This window comes from Clupea harengus, chromosome 16, assembly GCF_900700415.2.
Source record: "Clupea harengus chromosome 16, Ch_v2.0.2, whole genome shotgun sequence".
NCBI lineage: Eukaryota > Metazoa > Chordata > Actinopteri > Clupeiformes > Clupeidae > Clupea > Clupea harengus.
In genome coordinates, this window is record NC_045167.1 from 13,165,782 (window position 1) to 13,188,281 (window position 22,500).

General features: G+C 46.5%; 1 protein-coding gene across 1 annotated transcript in view; it reads left to right on the forward strand.

Annotated features, from left to right (window-relative positions):
* Positions 1 to 22,500, forward strand: part of exoc4 (exocyst complex component 4) — a 112,845-nt gene that overhangs the window by 52,303 nt on the left and 38,042 nt on the right. Inside the window, exon 11 of the mRNA XM_012824523.3 lies at positions 17,892 to 18,114. Within this exon, the coding sequence (XP_012679977.2) occupies positions 17,892 to 18,114 (223 nt within the window). The remainder of the gene's footprint in view (positions 1 to 17,891; positions 18,115 to 22,500) is intronic.

Here is a 22,500-nt window from a genome sequence, read left to right on the forward strand (position 1 = left end):
TACTGCATCATGCCGTTTTTTCACCCCTACCTCTCTCTCTCTCTCTTTCTCTCTCTTTCTCTCTCTGTCTCTCTCCCTCTCTCTCTCTCTCTCTCTCTCTCTCTGTCGCTCCCTCCCTTTTTCTTACCCTTCCCTCTTTCCTCCATGATAGCAAAGATAGAACACAAACTGTGGAGGAGCCATTTTATAGACACTCCCACGATGCTATGGAGATGGTAGGATAGTAGTTGTAGGGAGCCATCTTGAGGAGCTGTGGGGCTCTTTCAAGATATGATCCTCCTCAGCACGAGACGAGGCCAGATTACTAATGAAGCTTAATTGCTCTGTTGCGTACAATAATCCATCTTTTGGGATGCCACCAGTCAATTAAGGTCACAGCGGAGATAGTCTCCTCCGCTCACCTCCAATTGCAGGCTAAGTGGGACGTTTACCGGTTAAGAGGAGACAAATCGGAGGTAAATAAAAATCAAACTGAGTAATTGGCAATCATCAGAGTCGAGTCAAATTAAATCCCGGATAGGTTTCCTGCATGAGTGTTCGATGAAGTGGACACAAGGGCCGGTTGTGTTTAGGTGTGTCTCCCTTCCCTTGGGTTCAAGTTATTAAGAGAAAACTCAGAGTCCCTGATCCACCTGTTCCCTCTTGAGTTAAAGTCAAAGGCTGAGAAGCTATTTTATATTATATCACATTATATATATACACTGTGCCAAAAGGGACAGTTTTATCGGAGATCTGTTGAAATGAATATGAACGCAGTGATCTTTTTTTGGTCTCGCCATCTCCATTCGCGTGTTGATGTCTGATTTTTCCCTCTGCTCATTTCCCCAGCACAGGTCATAAGATCATTCTCATGGAGGAGAAAGATTATCATAAAGTATGCGTAAAGATGGTCAAAAGGAACAAGGGAGAGGGAGGTTGAGAGAGGGAGACGGAGAGAGGGAGATATCTGTGGTTGCTTCCCGCTTGGGGCCGTTGTTATTATGCACAGACATAAGACCCTGCGTTGATCCAACAGGTGAAAGTGCAGCATCTGTTGTGCTGGTCTAGACTGCCCTCCCTGTAATTATATTTTCTCTACTGGAGACCACAGCCGTTCACTGTCAGAAGATAATTTCTTGTGTCTGTCTCTCTCCCTCTTTCTGTGTGTGTGTGTGTGTGTGTGTGTGTGTGTGTGTGTGTGTCCTGTCTCTCTATCTCTTTTGTACGGATGCAGAGGACATACACAATAGCATGCTTTGTGTGTGTGGTTAATTCATATACAATGCCATCTGTTGACACAATATGCCTGAATGTGTTGGTTCATAGACAGAAAAACAATCCAGTCAAATGAATGCATCAAGTGTGTGCTAAATCTCTCCTCTTTATTGTATTGGAGCGAAAGTCTTCCTCGGCTCATCTGTCTCCAAACCTCATTCAGTCGAGTATTCTCGTAGTTGCCCTGGCTGGGTATCCTTGGTCTTCCAGGCTTGGTTGGTGCCCAGTTTTACCCAGTTTACCCAGTTGTCATGGTGAGAGGGGATGTGCCCTGTTGGCAGGTAGTAGCTGCACAGGGGGCAAATGGAGTTAGAGGGACAGGAAGTGCATCTCTTTTGCCTGATGGAGATAGAGCCCTTTCACCATGGCCAAGGGAGGGGGGCTAATGGTGGTGGAGCGGAGGCCATGCTGTGCAGGTAATAACAGCCCATTAGACTCTTTATGATATGAGTGAATGGAGGTTTGAGTAGATCTGACACTCGGGAGGAGGGAGGGAGAGAGAGAGAGAGAGAGAGAGAGAGAGAGAGACGGAGAGCAAGAGAGCGAGAGATAGAGCAGAGACTGTGCGAGGGAGAGAAAGACACAGTAAGATTATGAAAGACAGAGGGACAGTGAGTACAAAAGAAGAGGTGAATTCAAATAGTGGTTGAATGGAGGAAACAATTATTTTCGGTGCAGCCACTGCCCATGCTGTTCAAATTGTTCACAATTGTAACAATTTTGTTAAACACCATTGATTTGAATACATCTATTTTTTTCAATCCTTTCAGAGTCAGAGGGAGGAATTATTGTCTGTATTTGCAGCCTTAGTGGGGATCTTAGAAAAAGTGGTTCAATGCAAACTATTGAACTTGTTGATGGTGAGGCCATCTCTGTTACGACCACATCAGTTGAATCATGATGCATTGTGCAGCACTCAATCTCATGTGTTTTTCCCTCAGTGCCGGCTCACCACTGAAGAGCGTAGTACACCATGAAGGCTCTTATACTGAACTAAACATTTTGGGCCAGCTGTCATTTTGGAGCTTTGTGGTGTAAATCACTTTAGCTGGAGGAAGTACGCAGGATTCCGATGCATTAACTGGACATAGAGGCCTTAATGATGATGGAGAAAGGAAATCCGTGCTCTCCACTCCAGATCTCTCTCTCTCTCTCTCTCTCTCTCTCTCTATTCCTCCTCGTACTCCTCTTCTCCTCTATTTATGGGCCATTTCTTTTGTGCTGTCGTAAGGGTTGGTTTTGTGGAAAGTGCAAGCTGGCAATCGTGGATTGAGGCCCAGGCATTAGCGCAGTCCCACGTTGGCACTGTTCGTTAGCCCCAGCCAGTGGGCATGCCCCCCATGGGGCTTCCCCCCCCCCCCCCACGGGGCCTGGCACTGGGGGATCTGCTCGTCAAGTGGGCCGCACTAATTTATGCGCCACAGAAGACGCGAGGGAGGGCAATTACAGCCTCTTTGCGGAAGCATTAATTGCCGGGACGACATCACCTTTGACTTTGCAATCACAGCGTGTTTGACTAATGCTTTTATAGATCCTCGCGCCGCGCCTCAGTGTGAGCAGACTGAGGGGAGAAGAGAAGACGAGCTGAGAGAGATCAAACTTCCTGTGGCACTCCCGTGGACAGCAGCCTCCAGATATCACTGCCCCAAACCATTCACGGCAGCTTGTTTGACCTCCAAAGGAGAGGTTCCTGACATCAGGTGGTCCGCCTTTTTGAAATGTTTTGTTGGATGCGACGTGGCAGAGAGCAGATGTTACCTACGTGCACCACATTTGTGTCAGGAGTGGCGGCAACATGGTGAGCTCCGGTGTCCTCGTGCCTCACCATGTGTGGTATTGCTTTCTGTTTTGCTCCCGAGTACGGAGATTTATTAATGTTTCACCAGATTTTTTTTTCTGTTTCGTACAGAGCTATTTCTCTCTCTCTTCCCCAGTGACAGGGTGAGAGTCTGAGAACTTTTTTTGAAAATTGGAGTTTCGCCAGAGACTGCAGGATTGCAAGGCCTGCTTCATTGCGTTGTGTCACGTTTCTCTTCTCTTCTCCCATGGCAAGATTGTCGCGGGATAAATTTATTACGGCATCAGAAAAGAAAGAGAGAAAAAAAACAAAACAAAAAAAGTGACGGAGAGAAAAGGAATGGTTACCAAAGCACAATAGCCCAGCTTCCAGTCGGAAGCTGCTTGTGGGGAAAAAAAAAGAAGAGAAAAATCCATTATGTTTGATGTTACCATCTCACCCTCACAGCTACGCTCCCAAAGCCAGAGAAATGACATTACACCGTCCTGTAATGTGATTTTCGTGATGTGTGAATATGAGATTCTAATGGATTTGAGAACATTAGAGCCGAGTCTTTATCCCTTAGTATTTATTCCCCCCTTGGTTTTCAAATGTCGTTTGCTAAGTACGACGCATCAGTCTCATCTACTTCTCGCCACACTTCCAAGGGGGTGAGGGAAGATGGGCGAGATGAAGTGTGCGGAGTGCGACAAGATATCATTTTCGAAGAGACTGACGAAGATATTGGATAGTGGACATGTTCACTTGGGCACTGCCATGCTGAACAGATGTACACGTCCTCACACACAGTAGAAAAAAAAACGTAGCCAAATACGAACCTTAACAGTAGACTCTGAATATCAGACTTTCGTTGTCGATATGTATTTTAGGTACCTTCATTTAACAGCCAAACTCAGTGCAAGGGTACTGAATAGTTAAGTGAATAGTTAGGGACCGGTGCTCATACGCCAGCTCCCTGAATGGACCCGATCGGTATTGTTAGTCAGACACCTGTCTTCTTCTATGACTGACCCATTGTTGGAATAGGATTTCCATTACAGACACAGCATGGGGTTACATTCTGAGAGCTTTCATTAAGAATCAGCCAACTTTGATGTTCTCACTCCTGTTCTTTTTCTGAAAGGAGGCCTATTATATTGAAATCAGCAATGGAAATAGTAAAACAATATGGATAGGTGGAAGTAACACCACTTCCCCCTTGTTTCGCCCCATGCTGAGATTTGCGATGAGTGTGTGTGGGTGTGTGTGTGCTTGGGGGAGGCAGTCTAACTCATTTCGTATTTTGATGGAAGAAGAAAAAAAAAAACGAGGCAAATATATGCGTTTAACTAGCCGTGATTAGTGGAGGCACGTTTCTTGATTAGCACGTGTTTACGTGCGCACAGACATTTTCTTCTCACCGAAAATTGCCACAAATCAGGCTGTGACGGCCGTCCTCGCCATTTTCTTGTACATAATTAGAAGGATTAGATGAGGGCCATTTAACCCCCCCACCCCACCCCCCACCAGTGCAGCGCTGTGATTTAAGGAGACTCGGAAGCAGTGTATGCAAATGCCAGGTGTCAAGTGCAAATTAGATTTGGGGCATGAGAAACAGATTGAAGTGAAATATGGACTATCAGGCCCATTTTCTTAGCAGCAAAGACCACGTCTGAATTCCAGGTTAGTCAAGGAATGACAATACAAAGTCTCACGCAAATGTCATGGAGTTGAAGGTCTATTAATATCAAAATCAAATATCACCCTTGATAGAGCAAATACATGAGAAAATAAAACAACGTCTTCGAAATCTTAAGCCATTGGGGGGGCAGCTGCATTACATGATGAAGTTTTTCTAGTCACTCAGTAAATAACTTTTATTCTATTTTATTCAATTGTATTCTTTTGGAAATAACTTGAAAACACTGTGAAGCTTCCTCAAAACAGGTTAGAGTAGACGAAACACACGCTGCTGTGGACCTTCCGGAGTCTTCCGTCCCTGAGTGGTTGAGCTTATTTCCTTCAGGGCCAAGTGCACACCCACGCCCCCATCATTCAGACAGACAGTAATCACCGTGGAAGTGCCCTGGCCGCTCTCATCACATTAGAGATGCGCTATTGGCCCCATTGCTCTCGTTTACCACCTTCCCTCCTTCAGGTGAGAGGGTCCATCTCTCCTTCTGTCTCCTGTTTCGTCCATCGCCTCAGCGATGACCAGCTCCTCACGGTGAGGTCAAACTGAGGGCACATCGACTCGGACACTGTCACTGCATACCGTACATGCCCTTGGCATACCCAGTTACACCCGTCAAGTGGTCCCGTATGCTCGTAGGCCTCCCCCCTCTCCACACACATACATCACATGTTCATGTGGATCATTAAACACAGACACACACAACACAGCACACATCTTGGCTGTCACTTTTTCTTTTTTTTTTTACAGTGGAAAAGGTCAGAATTGGCTCAAGGTTTTCCCACAGTGCTCCCTTGAGCCCCTGAAGTATCAGCCCCCCTGGCATGAAAACAACACAAGCATCTCACCATAACCCCAAACCACACTCCCTCAAACACTTTTTTTCCCCCTGTCTGTCCAAACCTCCCAATCCTACTCACGGAGGCCTTAAAACGAATACCATTTCTTCACGCATGTCCCGAATCCATCCCCCCCCCCCCCCCCCCCCTAGGATGGACTCCCACCACTAGAAAGGCAGCAGTGGGGATCATCATGGCCAGGCTTGACTGTGAAAATAAGAAATGTGCAATTCCTTCCCCTTGAGTCTCTGATGGCACCAGGGTCATTTTAAAAAGCATGGCCTCATATAAAACATAGGCTTCGATCAGACTGCAGGCAAAAGTGGCACAGATCTGATTTGTTTTTTTGCTCAAATGCAACTCAGATCTCTTTTTTTGTGTGAACAGCACAAATCACATGGAATCTTATCTTTTCAATTCACTTCTCAATTTGGGCCACTTCCATATATACGCCTACATCAGATACAGGTCTGATTTTTTGCAATGTGACCTCAGTCTGAACAGTCATATTGGAATTCATGCGACTTTGAGGTCACTATAGATCGACATTCATTACAATTCTGCGCTGCCGGGAGTCCACTGGTGAATACAAACACGGAAGACTGCTGGATGTAGTCCAGACACACCTCCGTACAGAAGCAGCCATCTCTCCACAAAAAGCCATAATTCAACATTTGGCTCTCTTTCTCCGCATCCTCATCTTCGTTATCATCCACTCACATATTCGCTGGCTTCCACTGCATATCACCTTATTAACAGAACTGTAAATGCTAACTTCAGTGACCGCCATGTTTACTTCCGTGCACTGGTGTGCTGCGTGTGACGTTTTCGTTATTGTTCTTTTGCGCATTCAGGACCAGTTCACACTGGAATCTGATATTGGCCAGATTTAAAAATAATAATAATGTGAACAGCCAAACTAATAAAATTGGATCTGAGCAATAAACCCGCCCTGAGCCCTAAGCCTTGCGGTGTGAACAAAGCCCAAGTGATGGGCATGAAGGCGCTGTGAGGGAGAAGGGGACGCCAAGAGGGGCCCGTGTAATAGCTCACTCCTCCATGCAAGCGTCTGTGGAGTTGAACAAATATTTTCAAATTGCCTCCAACCACCCCTCCCCTCTGTGTCTCCCGATATCCCTTTCCCCTCCCTCTCGTGTTCTCCCTCAACACCTCTGCAGTCAACATTGTCTCCGTCACCAGCCGCTGTATTATATCCTCTCTGCCTGGCTTATTTTATGGCGGTTTTCTTTTCAGATTCAATCAGCCTACACTGCACCTATAACCCATTTCAATTTACTACCTTGGCCAGAGGATGGGGCCGCCTGTGGAGAAATAAGAGCCTCTAAATGGTTGCTGGAGGATAGGAAAAGGAGACATGGTACACCAGAGAGAAAGAGAGAGAAAGAGAGAGGGAGAGAGAGAGGGGGGGAGTGGAAGGGCAGGAGGGAGGTGGGCGGAGTGGGACAGGAAAGACACGGAGAGTGAAAGTGGTGTGTTTTATTAAAGCGTGATGGGAAAGTGAACACAGAGGAGTCTGGGAGGGCAGGGGGCGGGGAGGATGGGGGGGTGAGACTGTGTATCAAGGTGGCTTCTCTCTGTTCTAGTGTTTGCAAAGTAAAGAGTAAAGGGAATAAAACTGACTAAGTGCATAGATAAATGGGTTAGAAGATGGCATATTGAGTCCTAAAATATGTGGAGAGCCATGTAGATATTTGCTCAGGGATTCGGTGTGGAAACATCAGGAATGTGATTGGTACTTGTCCCCTATACATCCTACATTTTTAGTTCTGTTAGATATGTATGCTTTTGTGTGTAAATGTATATATCTGGTTTTGTGTGTAAATGTATATATCTGGTTTTGTGTGTAAATGTATATATGTGGTTTTGTGACACACTCCTGCAGGTTTTTTTATGTGCCTTCTCAAGCTTTCTCAGTAGAATGTGTGTGTGTGTGTGTGTGTGCGTGTGCGTGTGCGTGTGCGTGTGCGTGTGCGTGTGCGTGTGCGTGTGCGTGTGCGTGTGCGTGCGCTGTCTTTTGAGTGTGTGTTGTAAAGTCACATTTGGGGTTAAGCATGGCCCATGGCTCGCTACTCAAAGAGACTGTTGAGCCGGGGTCTCACAGGGCTTTTCGGGTCGATATGAACAGCATCGCTGAGTCATCCGTCAGATCTCCAAGCACTATCGGCATTCGCAACCTTTCCTCAGTCCCACCCCAAGCACCAGCCACCGGGGGGACAGAGGCGAGTGCCAAAACTTTCCGTCCAATGTGTTTTCAGTCGCCATCGACCTTCGGCGATGGGTCGATAGTCCTAGCGGTCTGCCTCCCCAAAGTGGGCTTGTCCCGTTGACTCACACTTCAGTGAATGTCACCCAGGTCAAGGCGACAGATCAGGCCGGCCAAGCCTCACTTCTCACCCTCTGCCTGTATGGCTGAAGAGAATGACATGCCAGGACAGTGTGGCAAAGAGAGAAAGGCAGACTCTGAGAAACACGACTACAGAACAGCAGCTGGAGGGGGAAGATGCATTCTACATCCACACCAGTTGTTGTCTACGAAGCTGCTGGAGGTTCTTTTAGAGCGGCACACAGATGCTCTGAATGCCAGCGCTCTTAGTTAGAAACAGGTGTTTTGTGTTGACTGTTGACTGAGAGTGTGTTCAAACTCTTCCAGATTTCTTCATCTATTCCAAACAAATCTTCAACTTCTAATCATAACTGAGTTGGTACCAGCTGGGAATGCAGTGGACAGTGACAGTTAGCAGAGAAACTGTTGATGGCTTTACACATCCTCTTCCTCCTCTTCCTCCTCCTCCTTCTCAGATAGCTCATCCATTAGAAGCAGCAGTGGATGAGCATATTGCAGTCTGGAGGCGCTAGCACAAAATGACTCCGACATTACCACCTTTTTTTTTAAAGTTTATTTCTGGAACATTTTGCCTGTTTTAATCAGACAGGATAGTAAAGAGAGACAGGAAATGAGTTGGAGAAAGATTTGGAGCGGGAGCGGGATCGGGTAATGACAGACACTCAAGCCAATGCCGGTTCGGGATGCCACCGCTTGCGCCACAGCTCCCCCCATTACCTCCAGTCTTGAGCCACTCTTGTTTGGTCTTTTATACCAAAGGGCCTGGGATGTAATTACAGTGACTTGCAAAGGTATTCAACCCCCCCCCCAGAAAGATACTTACACATAATTTCCCAATCACTTGTCATTTTGAACACTTATGCTAATAAGCGTGCTTATATAAGCACTTATGCATATTCTGTAGGCTAAATAAGTCATATGTCTGCTCAAATTAAAAAATAAATAAATTAAAAAACGAAAATGTTCTGCTTGCATAAGTATTCAATCCTTATGCATTAATACTTGGCAGAGAACCCCTTTGCTGCAATAATAGCCCTAAGTCTTCAGAAGTGAGACAGTACCAGCTTTGCACACTCTTCTGCTGTATTTTTACCCATTCTTTTTCATTTATTCAATTTCATTTTATATTGAACATCTAGGTTGATGGGATGGTGGTCCTGGACTGTAGTGCCACAGATTCCCAGTAGGATTTTGACCAGGGCTTTGACTGAGCCATTCTCTTCACTTTACTGTTTTTGAGACTTGCTTTAGCCGTGTGCCATGGGCAATTGTCCTACTAGTAGGTAATCCCTCTCCTGAGCCTTACTTTTTTTACGAGCCTTACTTTTACGAACAGATTTTTTTTGCGATGTTGAGTAGATTTGATTTCCATTCATCCTTCCTTCAATTCCTAAAAGTTCCCCAGTTCCTGCAGTCGAGACATACCCCCACTGCATCAGGTTAGTGTTTCTTGTGGTATTGGCAGTGTTAGAGGATTGGCCAAAAAAGCTGTTTTCATAAAAACCTTTTCCCATATCTTGGGTAGCCTCCAAACATAGTTTAATGTGGGTTTTCTATGACAATATTTGTGTTTGCCGCTCTCCAATAGAATGCAGTTTTAAGGATAGCGCTTAAGATTGTGGACTCCAGCCCCAAATCCAGCCACTGAACCTGTATAGATTTTCCAGGGTGATGTGTGGGCAGTGGTGGCCTCCGTCACCAGTTAATATCTTCTTCGGATGCTTGGTTTGGGGGACAGGCTTTTCTACACAGCAACTGGGTGTTGTGATGCCACTTTATTCATATGGATCAAATGGGGTTCAATTGGACATCGAAACATTTATATACTGTCTTCGAGTCTTTTCCTCACTTAAACATTGGAATCACCTTGTCTCTTTAGTCTTCATTTCACAAGCTGGCTGATTCAGAAGGAGATATCTATTTTAACCACTCATAGGTTACCTAATTATGATCAGTTATGGTCAAATCAGTGGCTCCTTTGTATAATTTGTGAATAACGTGTCACCTGCCTTAATCTCAAACTCAAAAGCACAGGCGTTTGAATACTTAAGCAAGTAGCATATTTCAGTTTTTAAATTGAATTGTTGTTAGCGTTAATTTTGCCCTCAATAACATAGTAGAGTATTTATGTTAACAATGAAAATACTGATTGGGAAATGATGTGTATGTATCTTTTGTAATTGTGAAAATGGTGTTGATTTTCAGGGTGGACTGAATACTTTTGCAAGTCACTGTGTACATCTTTGCACTATGCCTCTCCACACACACACCTCCTTGGCCTGCTGCTGGAAGGTGTTATCCAGTTTGTGTTAGCGGGGCTGTAATTGGCGCAGGCTGCCATTGAGGAGGGAGGTCTGTTTAGCCAGTGCACAGGCTCACCCGTGCACCTGCTGGGGCCCCAAGGAGAGGAAAGAATCATGTCTCTCGCTCTCTCTCTCTCCCCCCCCCCCTTTCTCTTTCCCACTTCTCCTTTCTTTTGTTCTCATTCTTTCTGCTTCTTCTTTGGTTTTTCCTGTCTATCACTTGCACTCTCTCTCTCTCTCTATCTCTCTCTCTCTCTCTTTCTCTCGCCTCATCTTTCTTTCTGCATTAACACATGTGTACTGTAACTCCCCTCCCCGAACTTTGCTGTCTCATTAAGCGGGCGAGAGGAAATGACCCGGGCCATTTGGAGCTATTTGTTGAGAGCGGAAGGGGGCTTGATGAGGTCGTCTGGTAGCCGGGGCCCTCAAATTGTTCCTCTGTCAGTCACCTGTCTCTCTCTGTGGTGCTCCCCATTAGACTCAACAGTCACCTGCTCACTCTTTCAGCCTCTCCTCCAGTTACTCCAGCATCTGCAAAACAACAGAGCCACAACCAGTAATGGCGCACCCCAGAGTACAGCAGCAGTCCCCCCGCCCCACCCCATGTCTAACTCTGCATTCAGCTGGGCAATAAAGAGGCCCCGCTTGGATTAAAACAACCACCACTCATGCTGTTTAAAGGGGACAGGGCCATGGTGTGGCCATTGTGTGAAGCTGATTGGCCGGTGGTTTGGTCATCGGTTGTGTTGTCCACCTGGCCAGAGTAGCCTCGGCAGTGATTGTGTGTGTGTGTGTGTGTGTGTGTGTGTGGTGTTTGTTTTGACTAGCTCAGGGTGGGTGAGCCAAGCTAATGGGGTGGGTAGGTGTGATCCGGGGAGTAACTACACGGGAGATGAGGAGGTTGGGGTTGGGAGGGCGGCGGGGGGGATTGGCGTCAGAATGAAGAAGAGAGAAGGTAAGAGCGAATCCCGAGGGTCATTTGTCACCGTGGCGTGTCGCGGCATCAGCTAAAAGAGGCAAGCTCATTTCCAGAATCAGGGAGGCTGGACTCCTGGCGCTTCTGTGATAAATCTTGCCTGCTTTAATTGGGCGTGAATCTCCACCGACAGTACTACATTTTCACTCACACACACACACACACACACACACATACATACACACATGCACACACATATACACAAGCACATTTTTTGGGTCAGATCTTGTATTCATGCACACGTAGTACCATTCTACCCAAACACCCCTCACCATTATGTTTGCTATACAGACCAACACTGACACACACAAGCCTAGATGTCTGTGGTAGTGACCCTTGTGTCTGTGTTTGATTTTGTCATTTAAAGGAAGTAGATTGATTTGATATTTAAAAATAATATTCCTCAGCATCCCTTTCAGTCAGTAATACTATTTACCAGAATGTGACATAATAAACTATGTTTGAAATGCTTACATTTATAGACCTAATGGTAAATTGAAGCTGGCAATCTTAAATAGTACTTTTTTCAATTTGTAACTTTTGAATACTAGTTAGATAACAAAACATTTCTGACATCCCTAACACGTCAACAGACGGGCACACACACATACACAAACACATCCGCACACACACTCTTCCACCCACATATATTTTAATTAGAAGGCTCGGCTCCTGCTTCTCTATCCCTGCATTCATTATTTTAGATGTTGAGACTGTGTGTGCGTGTGTGTGTGTGTGTGTGCCAATGTGTGTACAAGTGTGTGCCTATAAGTGTGTGTGTTTGTGTGTGTGTTTGTGTGTGTCTTAAATGTGTAGGGCCGAGAGACGAAGCAGACAGCAGGGGGTCCGCTCTGGTCCTGGCCCGTGGGCGTGTGTGTGGGCCAGCCATATTTATTTTTTACCCCCTCCCTCTCTCTGTCTTTTTCACTCAATCTCTCTCTCTCTCTCTCTCTCTGCGTCTTTGTGTGCTGCGCCGAAAGAGAAGCTAAGCACATGACACGGCAGCCAGAGTTTAGATTGTAACCCACTAAATGGAATCTTAATGCCGGTTTTCAAAGCATTTTCCTCTCGGCTGGGGTTGCCTGGATGGCTCGCACAGATGGTGCAGTGCAGAGCACATCGGACCGAGCTGACACAGTGCCATCTAGTGGCTCCTTCAGCTCATCTCATTCTGGTATTAACTCGTAATAAGCCCTTTGTAAACATTATATTGAGACATTCATTTGCGATGGAAAGAAAAACAGCCATGAATTCATTTTTATTTATTTATTTATTATTTATTTATTTGTGTATACTGTCTTGTTTTTTGTTCTAGACAGCGGTATTGGCATAGCAGGCGGTCCGTCATTAAAAAGTTGCCTCTGCAGCATGTATTGGATTAAAGCAGAGGTGATGTTGCATGCGGCATAAAGCCCGTTAAGTGTTCTGGTGCATCAAATCTTTATTACCCGATTGGAGAAAGATGATTTCGCCCTACTGATGCCACACACACATCATAAATCCCAGACACCTTGCACCTTGCACGTAACATTTGCGTCATTATCAGAGGCCTGTTTGTAGTTTGAAATAAGCAACAGCAGTAACCTTCTTCAAATACTCTACTTACAAGTGCGTCTATGCTTCAATTGTTTCAGAGGTGAAAATATAATGATAACAAGAAATGTTCTCTGATGTTGTTAGAGACTTAATCGACACTTACGAAGCATCTAACTACTTAGTGCCACAGTGTGCCTGGGAGTTCATGATTAATGAATCGGAGAAGAAAAACAATATATGCTTAAGAATTTCTTTATGTATTTAACCTGTTTAATTGCTAAGAGTGTAATTGTTCATCTTGTGCAGACTGATGAATGGTGTCTGTTGTTTTGCTGTGACTTTTTTTTCACAAGCGGGTATGGGCATGCACGAGGCCTAAGGCACTGACATCTGCTCTCTAATGACAGCTAATTAGAATCTGTAGCGCAATCAACAACAGGCACAGTTAATAAACTGGGTCCTGTGTATGACTAGCGAGGTGGTGTGTGATTGAGGAGAGGCGCACACCACAGGGGAGGGGAGAGAGTTGTTCCCTTAGAGTTCAGCGCAGTCAGAAAAGGGTCTTCAGTATGCCTTTTGAAGCAACAATTTGCTGCCCTATGCCACTGTCAAACCCGTCTTGACGGCCATTTTAAGCACTGATTAAAACAAGTAGTGTTTCCACTAAGAGAGGAAATTAATTTGCAGGGAGACAAATTCTGCGTTCGATAGCACTTGTGCTAGCGGGAAAACTCGCATGTGTTTAAGATGTATCCAAATGCAGTCACGCATCGACCAGATAATGGACCAAATCCATCCATATTAGCATTGCGGCATAGACAGACAGAAACACACATACACATGAGCACGCACGCACGCACACACACACACACACACACATGAGCAAAAGCACACGTACGCAAGCTTGTTTACTCCTGTCGTGGGTTATGAACATCACTCTTTATTCTGTTGCCCTCTGCGGATTCTTCCTCACCCGTATGCCCCCCCCTACACACACACACACACACACACATATGTACCCCCGCTCCCCATCCCTCCGTCTCGTGTCAGTCTCATTAGCCGCTGGACAGATGAAGATTGCCTCTCGATGAACAATTACGTCTGCCATTTGGTCCCGATCATGCCGCTGTAATTCTGGCCTCCCCACAACCCCCCCAAAGAAGGCGCTGGAACTCGTCTCTAATTATCTACTGTAATCCCCTTATTAATAGCTGAGTTATGCACCCCCCGCTACTCTTCCCCACCCGCTCTCCATCTCGCACACTTGGGCGCCGATGTTGTGTGACATTCAGACCCCCCGGACTGGTTGTGCATGTCACAGGTCCAGGTCCAGGTCCAGGTCCAGGTCCAGGTCCAGGTCCAGGTCCAGGTCCAGGTCCAGGTCCAGGTCCAGACACTGAATCTGGGTGGCAGTAGGGTGATGTTGTGGTTTGCGTCCTGTAAGTAGGTTGGCTTCGCTCCATAATTAAATCTTCACGGGCGTTGATAGCTCATGCCCTGTGGCGTGCTGCTTCTCCAGCGCCATCGTATGACATGCAGCGTCTTTTGGCTTTCTTCTTTCCTCTCCTTTCTTTTTTCATTTAACATTATTTATTTAATTTTTTATTGACGATATTTCCACGTCATTGTCCAAGAAAATGCTATACCCCAGGTTTCAGCAGTTTTATGACGTCTTCCTGATAAAGGTTACAATAGTGCTGCCAGCCGACAGGAAGATTTGTGTGAGAAGGTTGGATGATACCAGAGGAGTTAAAACGCTCCAGGACAACACATTAGCTTATTAACCAGACTGGCACCTCGCCTGCGCGTAACGTGTGCTTCAGGCAGGCAGCCATCTGACATCCCTGCGCACATGTTTCATCAGCCATGGCTTTGGGCGTCAATTTTGTCATCTCAGCCGCACCAAAAAATGGTTGTCAGACGCCCATCACACTGGATCTGGGTCTCTCAAGGCCTCACTTTTACCTCTGGTGTTTCCCATGTGAAGCCAATCCAGAGAACAGGAGAGGCCTGCTTGCACCCCCCCCCCCCCTTCCCCATCCACTCCACCTGTGCCCTAATCCTCAACCCGTTCTCCACGCTCAAAGCTGCCGCTTGAGGCCCGGTGTTTCAAACACAGGCCTGTCGGCACATCAGCCCTCAGCAGGATCTCCCGAGACACTCTTATTAACGCTCAAGACGGGACGTGACGAGACGTCCAACTCAAAAAGGGCGAAAGTTCTCGGCGCGTCTGATCAAAAGTACTACGGAGTAAGAGTTTGCTCTCTCTTTTGCTGTCTTACTGCGAACAAAGCTCAAACTTTTCAGGACGACGTCGTCTCAGAAGTCAGAAAACAAGTGGGAGAAGTGCTTCGGACTGTTGCATAGCAACAGATCGTCTGTGTGGTCAGACGGCAGTTGGTATTCGCTGGTCAGGCAGAGATGAGAGATGAGCATAGACCGTGTCACGTAGCATGGACTCACCAAAGTTTCCACCGACAACTAATTGTGGTTCTCAGCCGTTGTCCTTCACAAATGGTTAGCCTGGTGCAGTTGTGTCTTCCATATGGGGAATCGTGCTCGTCCTGGATGCTGTCAGAGATGGCATTGCTTGCACATTAATCATATAGGGGTAAAAATGAGGCAGCGTGCCATTGGTGGCTTTCTATTTGTGTCTATGCGTGACGCATCCATAAACAAATCCCTCTGTGTCTCTGTTCCGTTGCCTGTGTTGCCTGCTGTTGGCCATTATGTTCTCTAGACTCTTATAGCCATGAGAGCCATGCAGCCTTCACCACAACACAGGAAACACACACACACACAGAATGGGATTCTGTATCATGGCATTGCTATTTTTCCAGCCAGTGCACTTGCAGGTGAGGTGGATGTGTTTGACCACGACGTTGCATCTTGTGTTTGTTTCTCCTAAGCATGGCGCTTTATGTTTTTACATTTTTTTTATTTACATTTTTTATTCTGTAAGGAGTGACATAGTTCAACATCCTATAATGGGGATTTGTATTTGGTAGTAGTGTTTTTCCGTACTGTTTGAAGAGCAGTGCATGATTGGCCGAGTAGTTGAGGAAAGCTAAACTTTTCCATCTATCACACAGCACCGCTGAATTCTTTTCTGTGAAATCTCTGAGTTGAAAGGAGAGGGAGGACATTTGTGATTGCACTACAAAAGTAAGACATCTCCTTAGATACCAGGAAATGTCTAATAAAATTCAGGAGAGAGGTGGTCGATAGGAGATGGAAGACAAACCTGGACTCCTTTGAAGTGTGTGTTTGTGTATGTATATGTGTGCGTGCGCACATATGGAAAGCAGGAGAATGAATATGAAGCTTGTGTTCCCCATCTTTTAATTCCATCCTGAGATGTGTTGCTATGGGTGTCGGTGAAGTCCGAGTGGAGTTCCCACAGGTCTGGGGAAATCGGGGTTCTGTGCTGCCTGTAACTAACACTTAGCTTTAACTTGTAAGGGAATTGCTTATAAGGCTCAGCATTTAGCGTGCCAACTTAATGTGTTGAGTGGCCTAAGATGCAAAGACTTGATCACAAGGCCCATCCAAGCAAAAGTCCTCATCAGGGACCCAAGGCTCTCAGCCAGATGGCGGTTTGTGCAAATAAAGCAGCGCATCGCCCCTCTGCCCATTACTCCAGCATTAGTGCCATGTTCCGAACCGATCCATCTGTCCGCTCGCGGCCAATATCCATCACTCCCACGAGCGCTCGGGACAATAGCGCAAATAATGGGCCTTTCACCGTGGAGCACGCTCTTCGTGTCGTGCCCATGTCTGCTGTCTCCATTCAGACGTGGAACTAAAAAAATTATCCTGATGCTAATGACTCGATGATAGTGCATAATGAAAGTTGAGGCCCATAGATTTGCAGCACACAGGAGAAGGATTATGATGAATAATCCACAGTGGTTGCGTGGCATTATCGAGGCATCCGATGAGTACTCGACTGTGAGCGTACTTTGCATGCACACAGTTGCCTTTTATACGTGTTAGCTTCTCTGTCTGGCATTGTTCCTCTTTTTAGATGAAATCTGACGTGCTCCCATAAACACTCGTACGCACACGCTCACTTATCACACTTACGCACTCTCATCACACGCACAGACACGCAAACTCACTTGCACGGCTCACTCCCCTCGGCCCGTGGTCGACTAATAGGATGGAAGCACTGCTGAGTTAAGCACTTTAGAGGCAAGGCTAAGGTGCAGCGCTAGCTGCGGGGTGATCAATCACCCTTCCCCTTCGAAAGTATCCAGGCCCTTGCTCTGCACTCCTCTGCTCCGCTTATGTGCGATGGCCTGTCCCCTCTCCCAAAGTCACGTCCAGTCTCATCAGTCGACTGCCTTGTAATCTGCCTCGTCACAGGAATGTAACTCACCTCCACACAAGTCACTTCTGGCACTTTTCCAAATCCATATTCAGTTATGGGTCAGTCATGTTTTTATTTATTTTTTAAAGATGATCACAATTCGACACTGGGATAGACCTTCACAAATGCAGGGAGAGTGCTTTTGATTATCTTTGATCACATACACGAGAGTAACTTGTCAAGAACCTTCAAAATGTGCAGTGAATGAAGCTGAAGTGTTTGAAGCTGTTAAAAGCCTCTAAAAGCACCATTACAAAAAAACTATTGCTGGGAATGTTTGTGAATTTGTTAACTGACACTTCCGAATTGTTTTATGATGGAGTTGTATCCAGCAGTTTTGCAGTGATGTGTTGCACCTCAGAGTATTGGGACTGTTTGTTGTCAGTGCAGGTGTGGTTTGATAATTGTTTGGATGTTATTAAAAATTCACGAGTCATAGAGTACTTATAAAATAAGACTATATCATATAATAAGTCTGTTTTTTTTTTTTTAAACTTCTCATCACTGTTGTAGTTCTCATAACTGTTGTAGGATATCCTGTGACTGCTTTTTCCAAAGTGGCTAATTGATTCAGATATTGATGTAGATTGAATATCTTTGTGTAGGGAATGGTGAAAACGAATGATCTTCTTATTCACTTGACGATTTCACAGATGTTCCACTTAACACATTCTACCCGTTCCATTCTTTCCAATGATCCACATCGGCTGCTGGTGGTGTAGTTAAAGAAGAAGTATCTCACGTGTAACATTTTTCTGCTTTTCTTCCCTGTCCAGGTTCATCCAGGAGGTGGAGCAGAATATGGGCCCTGGTGGCCAGACCAAGCAGTGCCAGCTCCGCACCTTCCTCACCTACTACATCAACGACCTCTTCCTCAACCAGGTGCGCACCGAGATCAACAAGGAGATTGAGACAGTCACCAAGGTGGCCGACCCGCTCAAGATCCTGGCCAGCGCCGACACCATGAAGCTTCTGGGCGTCCAGCGGCCGGTGCTGCAGGTACCACACGTCTCTCCTTTTCCTTATGTTTCTCTTATTTCCTTTCTGTAGCTCTGGCTTCCTTATATTATTTTATTCCTTATATTATTTTATAAATATTCACGGAGCCCCATGTTTTGGAAGCAAATTGGTTTCATGGGTGGGTGCTCAAGTGTCTTGATGGCCGTGACTTGTTTTAAACTGGATCAGCTTTGAGGATGAGTTTTTTCCGTCTCTGCCTGAGGGTTCTCCCTCACACCTCTCCCTAACACACTGTGAGTGATAATAACGGCCACCCTCCCACCTATCTCACTGCATCATAATTGGAGGCGAAATTGTGTTTGATCTCCCCTGACCCCAGCACGTCAGCACTTAAAGTGGCAGTTGTGTAACACGGTCCATCAACCCCCCCCTCTCAGGCAGCTGTCGAATGTCATGTCCAAGTCCTCCCACCCCCACCCCCCAGCTTCCTGCTATACAGGAAGTAGCCTTATCTCTGTCACACAACTCCTCCGTAGCACACATCTTTCAAGTCACAGTGCCCAACGTTATTTTCGCATGCAGACGGCTTTAAAACGTGGTTACATAAAGTTAGACTTATATATTAGTATGTAGCATTCATCTAAGTGACCAAAAGACCCTCTCTACCTACGTCCACGCATCCACCGCTCTTTACATTTCTCAGAATCTACGCTCCTGAAGGCAAGCGTTGAACTTTTGATTGGATGCGTTTGCGCCCACACCAGTGCATTCTCGTGGCGAATGGGTCAATTAGTCATTAAGGGAGTGCATCATGGAAGGCTGGACAGCCGTCTCACCAAGCAATTCCCTGGTCTACAGGGCCCTCGCTCTTTGCTCTTGGATTAAAGAGCTGGAGGAAGTGGCCTTAAGGGTTGAAAGCTGGGGGTGGGGGGGGGGGGGGGGGGGGTGATGGGACCTTTTCTTTCCGTGCAGAAACCTGTCATCTGAAGAGTGGCCTTTTATCTGAGCACTTAGAGTTTGTGCCTGCCTATAAATGTGCTTGAGTGAGTGTGACTAGTTTGTGTGTATATATGAGTGTGCGATGTTTGTTTGTGTGTGTGTGATGTTTGAATGTGGCATTCATGTTTGCGTGCGTGTATTTGATAAGGCCTTTCAACAGAGAACAGTGGCAGTTCATTACTGAAGGGATGCCACCTACAGCTCGCCACCGTTTGTTTACGATTATGACTTCGCCTTAACGAGGACTGCGGCATCTTGCTAATTAGCCTGCTGAGCTAATGAGTGACTCTCCGGTTAGCAGGAGCTTCATAAAGATGCATCTTTGTTTGGGCTTTTTGTTTTCTTCTCCACTCTTAATTACCCCAATCAAAAGAGGCCTGCACTGCCCTCCTGCTGTGTGCGTGTCACCGCTCGGGCCTGGTCTCTCTGCTTTGTGTCACTCTTGTGTCATCTGCTTCCCCGTATACTTATTCTCTCACTCTCGCATCTTTATACGTCATCTGTCCATGTCTAAACGTCCCCTCATCTATGAATCTCCCGTCTGTTTGGTGGGCAGCCTGTCGACTGGTCTATTTTCACTGTCTGTCTTGTTGTCAGCCTGTACGACCTAAGGACCAAATAGATGTGACATACAGTGCATGCGGTGGGTGATGTGGCATAACATGATTGGGGGAGGAGAACATCCCCTCATGTCATGATGTCACACCATGATGCATAAACCCACAGGGTGAGAATGAAGGCTGAGGTCAGTTAAGAAAGTCTAAAAAAACAAACATGGCCTCACGTGTGTCTCCCTCGATCTGACATGGATGGCACACATCTCAGAACCGTGAAACACTGGGTGCCTGTGTTACACACAACATTTTGAGCAAATAAATCCTAAATTATTTGCAGATAATTCAGATGTCAAATGTCACACAGATGTCAGTGTGCTCCTCATGTTTGTGTGCTCTGATGATCAGTGTGGGTTAACTGCCATGGTATCAGAATGGATGGAAAAGCTGCAGCCACGTGATGGGTACAGAACTGTTAAAGGTGCTGTACATATTGCACTCATATGTGACTGAACTCAGTCGTATTGCATACTGCTGTGGCTATGGGTACACATGACCACAATGTTTAGGACTGTTGCATGTGTTTCAAGTTTAGTGGTGAACTTTATCTGCACCACCCAGTTTGATATCCGCTTTTTTTCCCGCCACTTCCATTGCATCTCACAAAGACGCATTCTTCGTGCAAATCACAGCTTCAGAGACTCCAGCGGCGGACTCGCTTCTCTGGCAGCTGTGCAGGTGACAAAACTTTTTTTCCCCAGCTCTTTGTCTGGCAGACTCGGCTAAGTGGAGTTAGACGACAGTCGGTGGCGGCAAACGGCAGCGGTGACGAGCGGCGTGTCCTGCGTGCCCACATCTGCCAGTCCGCACCTGCGGAGCGGCGCGGTGGCGAGGCACCTCGACCCCGCCGCTTACTCTGTTTGGGCTCAGCTCATTAGACAGATACGTGTAATTAAAGCAGCACTCGCTCTCGTTAGCATATAATCACCTATGCCAGGCCAGCTGCCTGAGAGGAACCACCAAGCCCTCCCAGTGAGTGTGTGCCTTGTGTGTGTGTTGTGTCTTTGTTTGTGTGTGTGTGTGTGTGTGTGTGTGTGTGTGTGTGTGTGTGTGTGTGTGTGTGTGTGTGTGTGTGTGTGTGTGTAGGAGGGATAAAGAAAGAGAAAATGAAAGGAGTGGGTGGTGTGATGATTTGTGTACGCGGCAGTGACTGAGAGGGGAATGTGAATGTGTGAGACACAGAAAGGGAGAAAGAACTTAGTGGGTGGGATGTGTGTTTGGCTCCAGGGGGAGAAACAGTGTGTGTGTGTTTGTGTGTGTGTTTTTGTGAGTGTGTTTGTGTGTGTGCGCGTATGTCTGTCTTCTTCGCGCATCTTCGTGCACTTCCTCTGGTGTCTCCAGCCTCTCCTGACCCAGTGTGTGCTGATTTCTCCCCTAGCAGACAGTGGCCCTGCCTGATGTTGTATGGGTGGGTGTTGCGGAGAGATAACGGGATAATCTCGACTGACGGGCACCGCTGCAGCCTGTGTCACTTCACCAGGCCAGTGTCCCTAACCACCAGCGACAGCACTACACACAGAAACACCTTGCTCTGCAAAAATGCCCTGTAACTTCACCTTTGAATGGCAAGGCTATTACCAGCTGGAATTACCCCGAGTGCCGTTCAGGTGTTACCTGCACCTCTTCCACTTTACCATCACGGATAGAGGACTGTTCTGTGTCACCATGGTTGAGCGATTCCGCTGGCTGACCAAGATGGTGAAAATGCTGGGGAGGTTGAGTGCAAGTTTAAATTTAGAAATTCAATCAGGTCATTGTCTGATGGAGTCCTTCCATCGGTAGCAGGCTATAGTCACCTGCAGGAAAGGAAGCAGATGGAGCAGGACTCCAGTGAAAAAAATAAACTGAAAATGCACTTGTGGTTTCACAAAATTACATTCCAGACACAATTACTTATTAATATACCTGGGCAACCGGCCCAGATGATCTCTGCAAAACCTGGTATTTATGGAACCCATGTGTGGGAAAACCTTAGAGGGGGCATGATAATGACGGTCGAAGGCTTCTAATGGCTTAGGTGGTTAGAGGGTTTTTAATGGTTTCTAATGGCTTCTGGCCTCTTAGGAGGCCACAACATAGACTGTTCTCGATGCTACATAATGGGGTCAGAATGGACCATGATCACCACGTCCTGTCTCAGCCGTCGGGGTCGCTCGAGGCAGCATGAGACTCCGTGATGGAGCTGTCGGTGTTGCAGGTGGTGGTGGTGCTGTCATACCTGACTGAGCAGAGAGGTCCGGTGTAGGTAGAGCCACGCTGGGTTGCAGGGCACCTCTGTCAGCTGCTGCTGATGCTGATGCTGCTTGCAGTCTGGCCAAATGGAGCCGTGAAATGGGGCTTGCGAAGCACGTTATCTCCTGTGGTAGGGGTATTAATGAGCTGTGTGTGTTTGGGTAAGTGAATGTATGTATGTGTGTGTGCACACAGGTGCAAGGTGTGCTTTTGGCAGGTGTGTTTGAGTGTGTACTTTTTTTCTGACTCATTTCAAATGTTGTTGTCAGTAAGAAAGACTGGAGGGGATGTACATAAACAAAATATTACCTCACCCATTAGCCGTGATTCCATTGTCAGGCCAGTACGAGCTAGGGCTATCTTCAGGCCAACTGGGGCTAATGCCCTGGGGCCTCAAGCATGAGAATAAAAAAAACATTTGCGTTTTTACCATCGGGGCCGATAGCTCCGCGGTATTGCCCTAAACCGGCCCATAACATGCCGCTTTGGTGTAAACGTCACCCATTTGACAAGCGAGTGGGAAGTTCAAGTTGAGATATCATGTTATAAATTCTGGATGCCTGGTACCTACAACCTACAA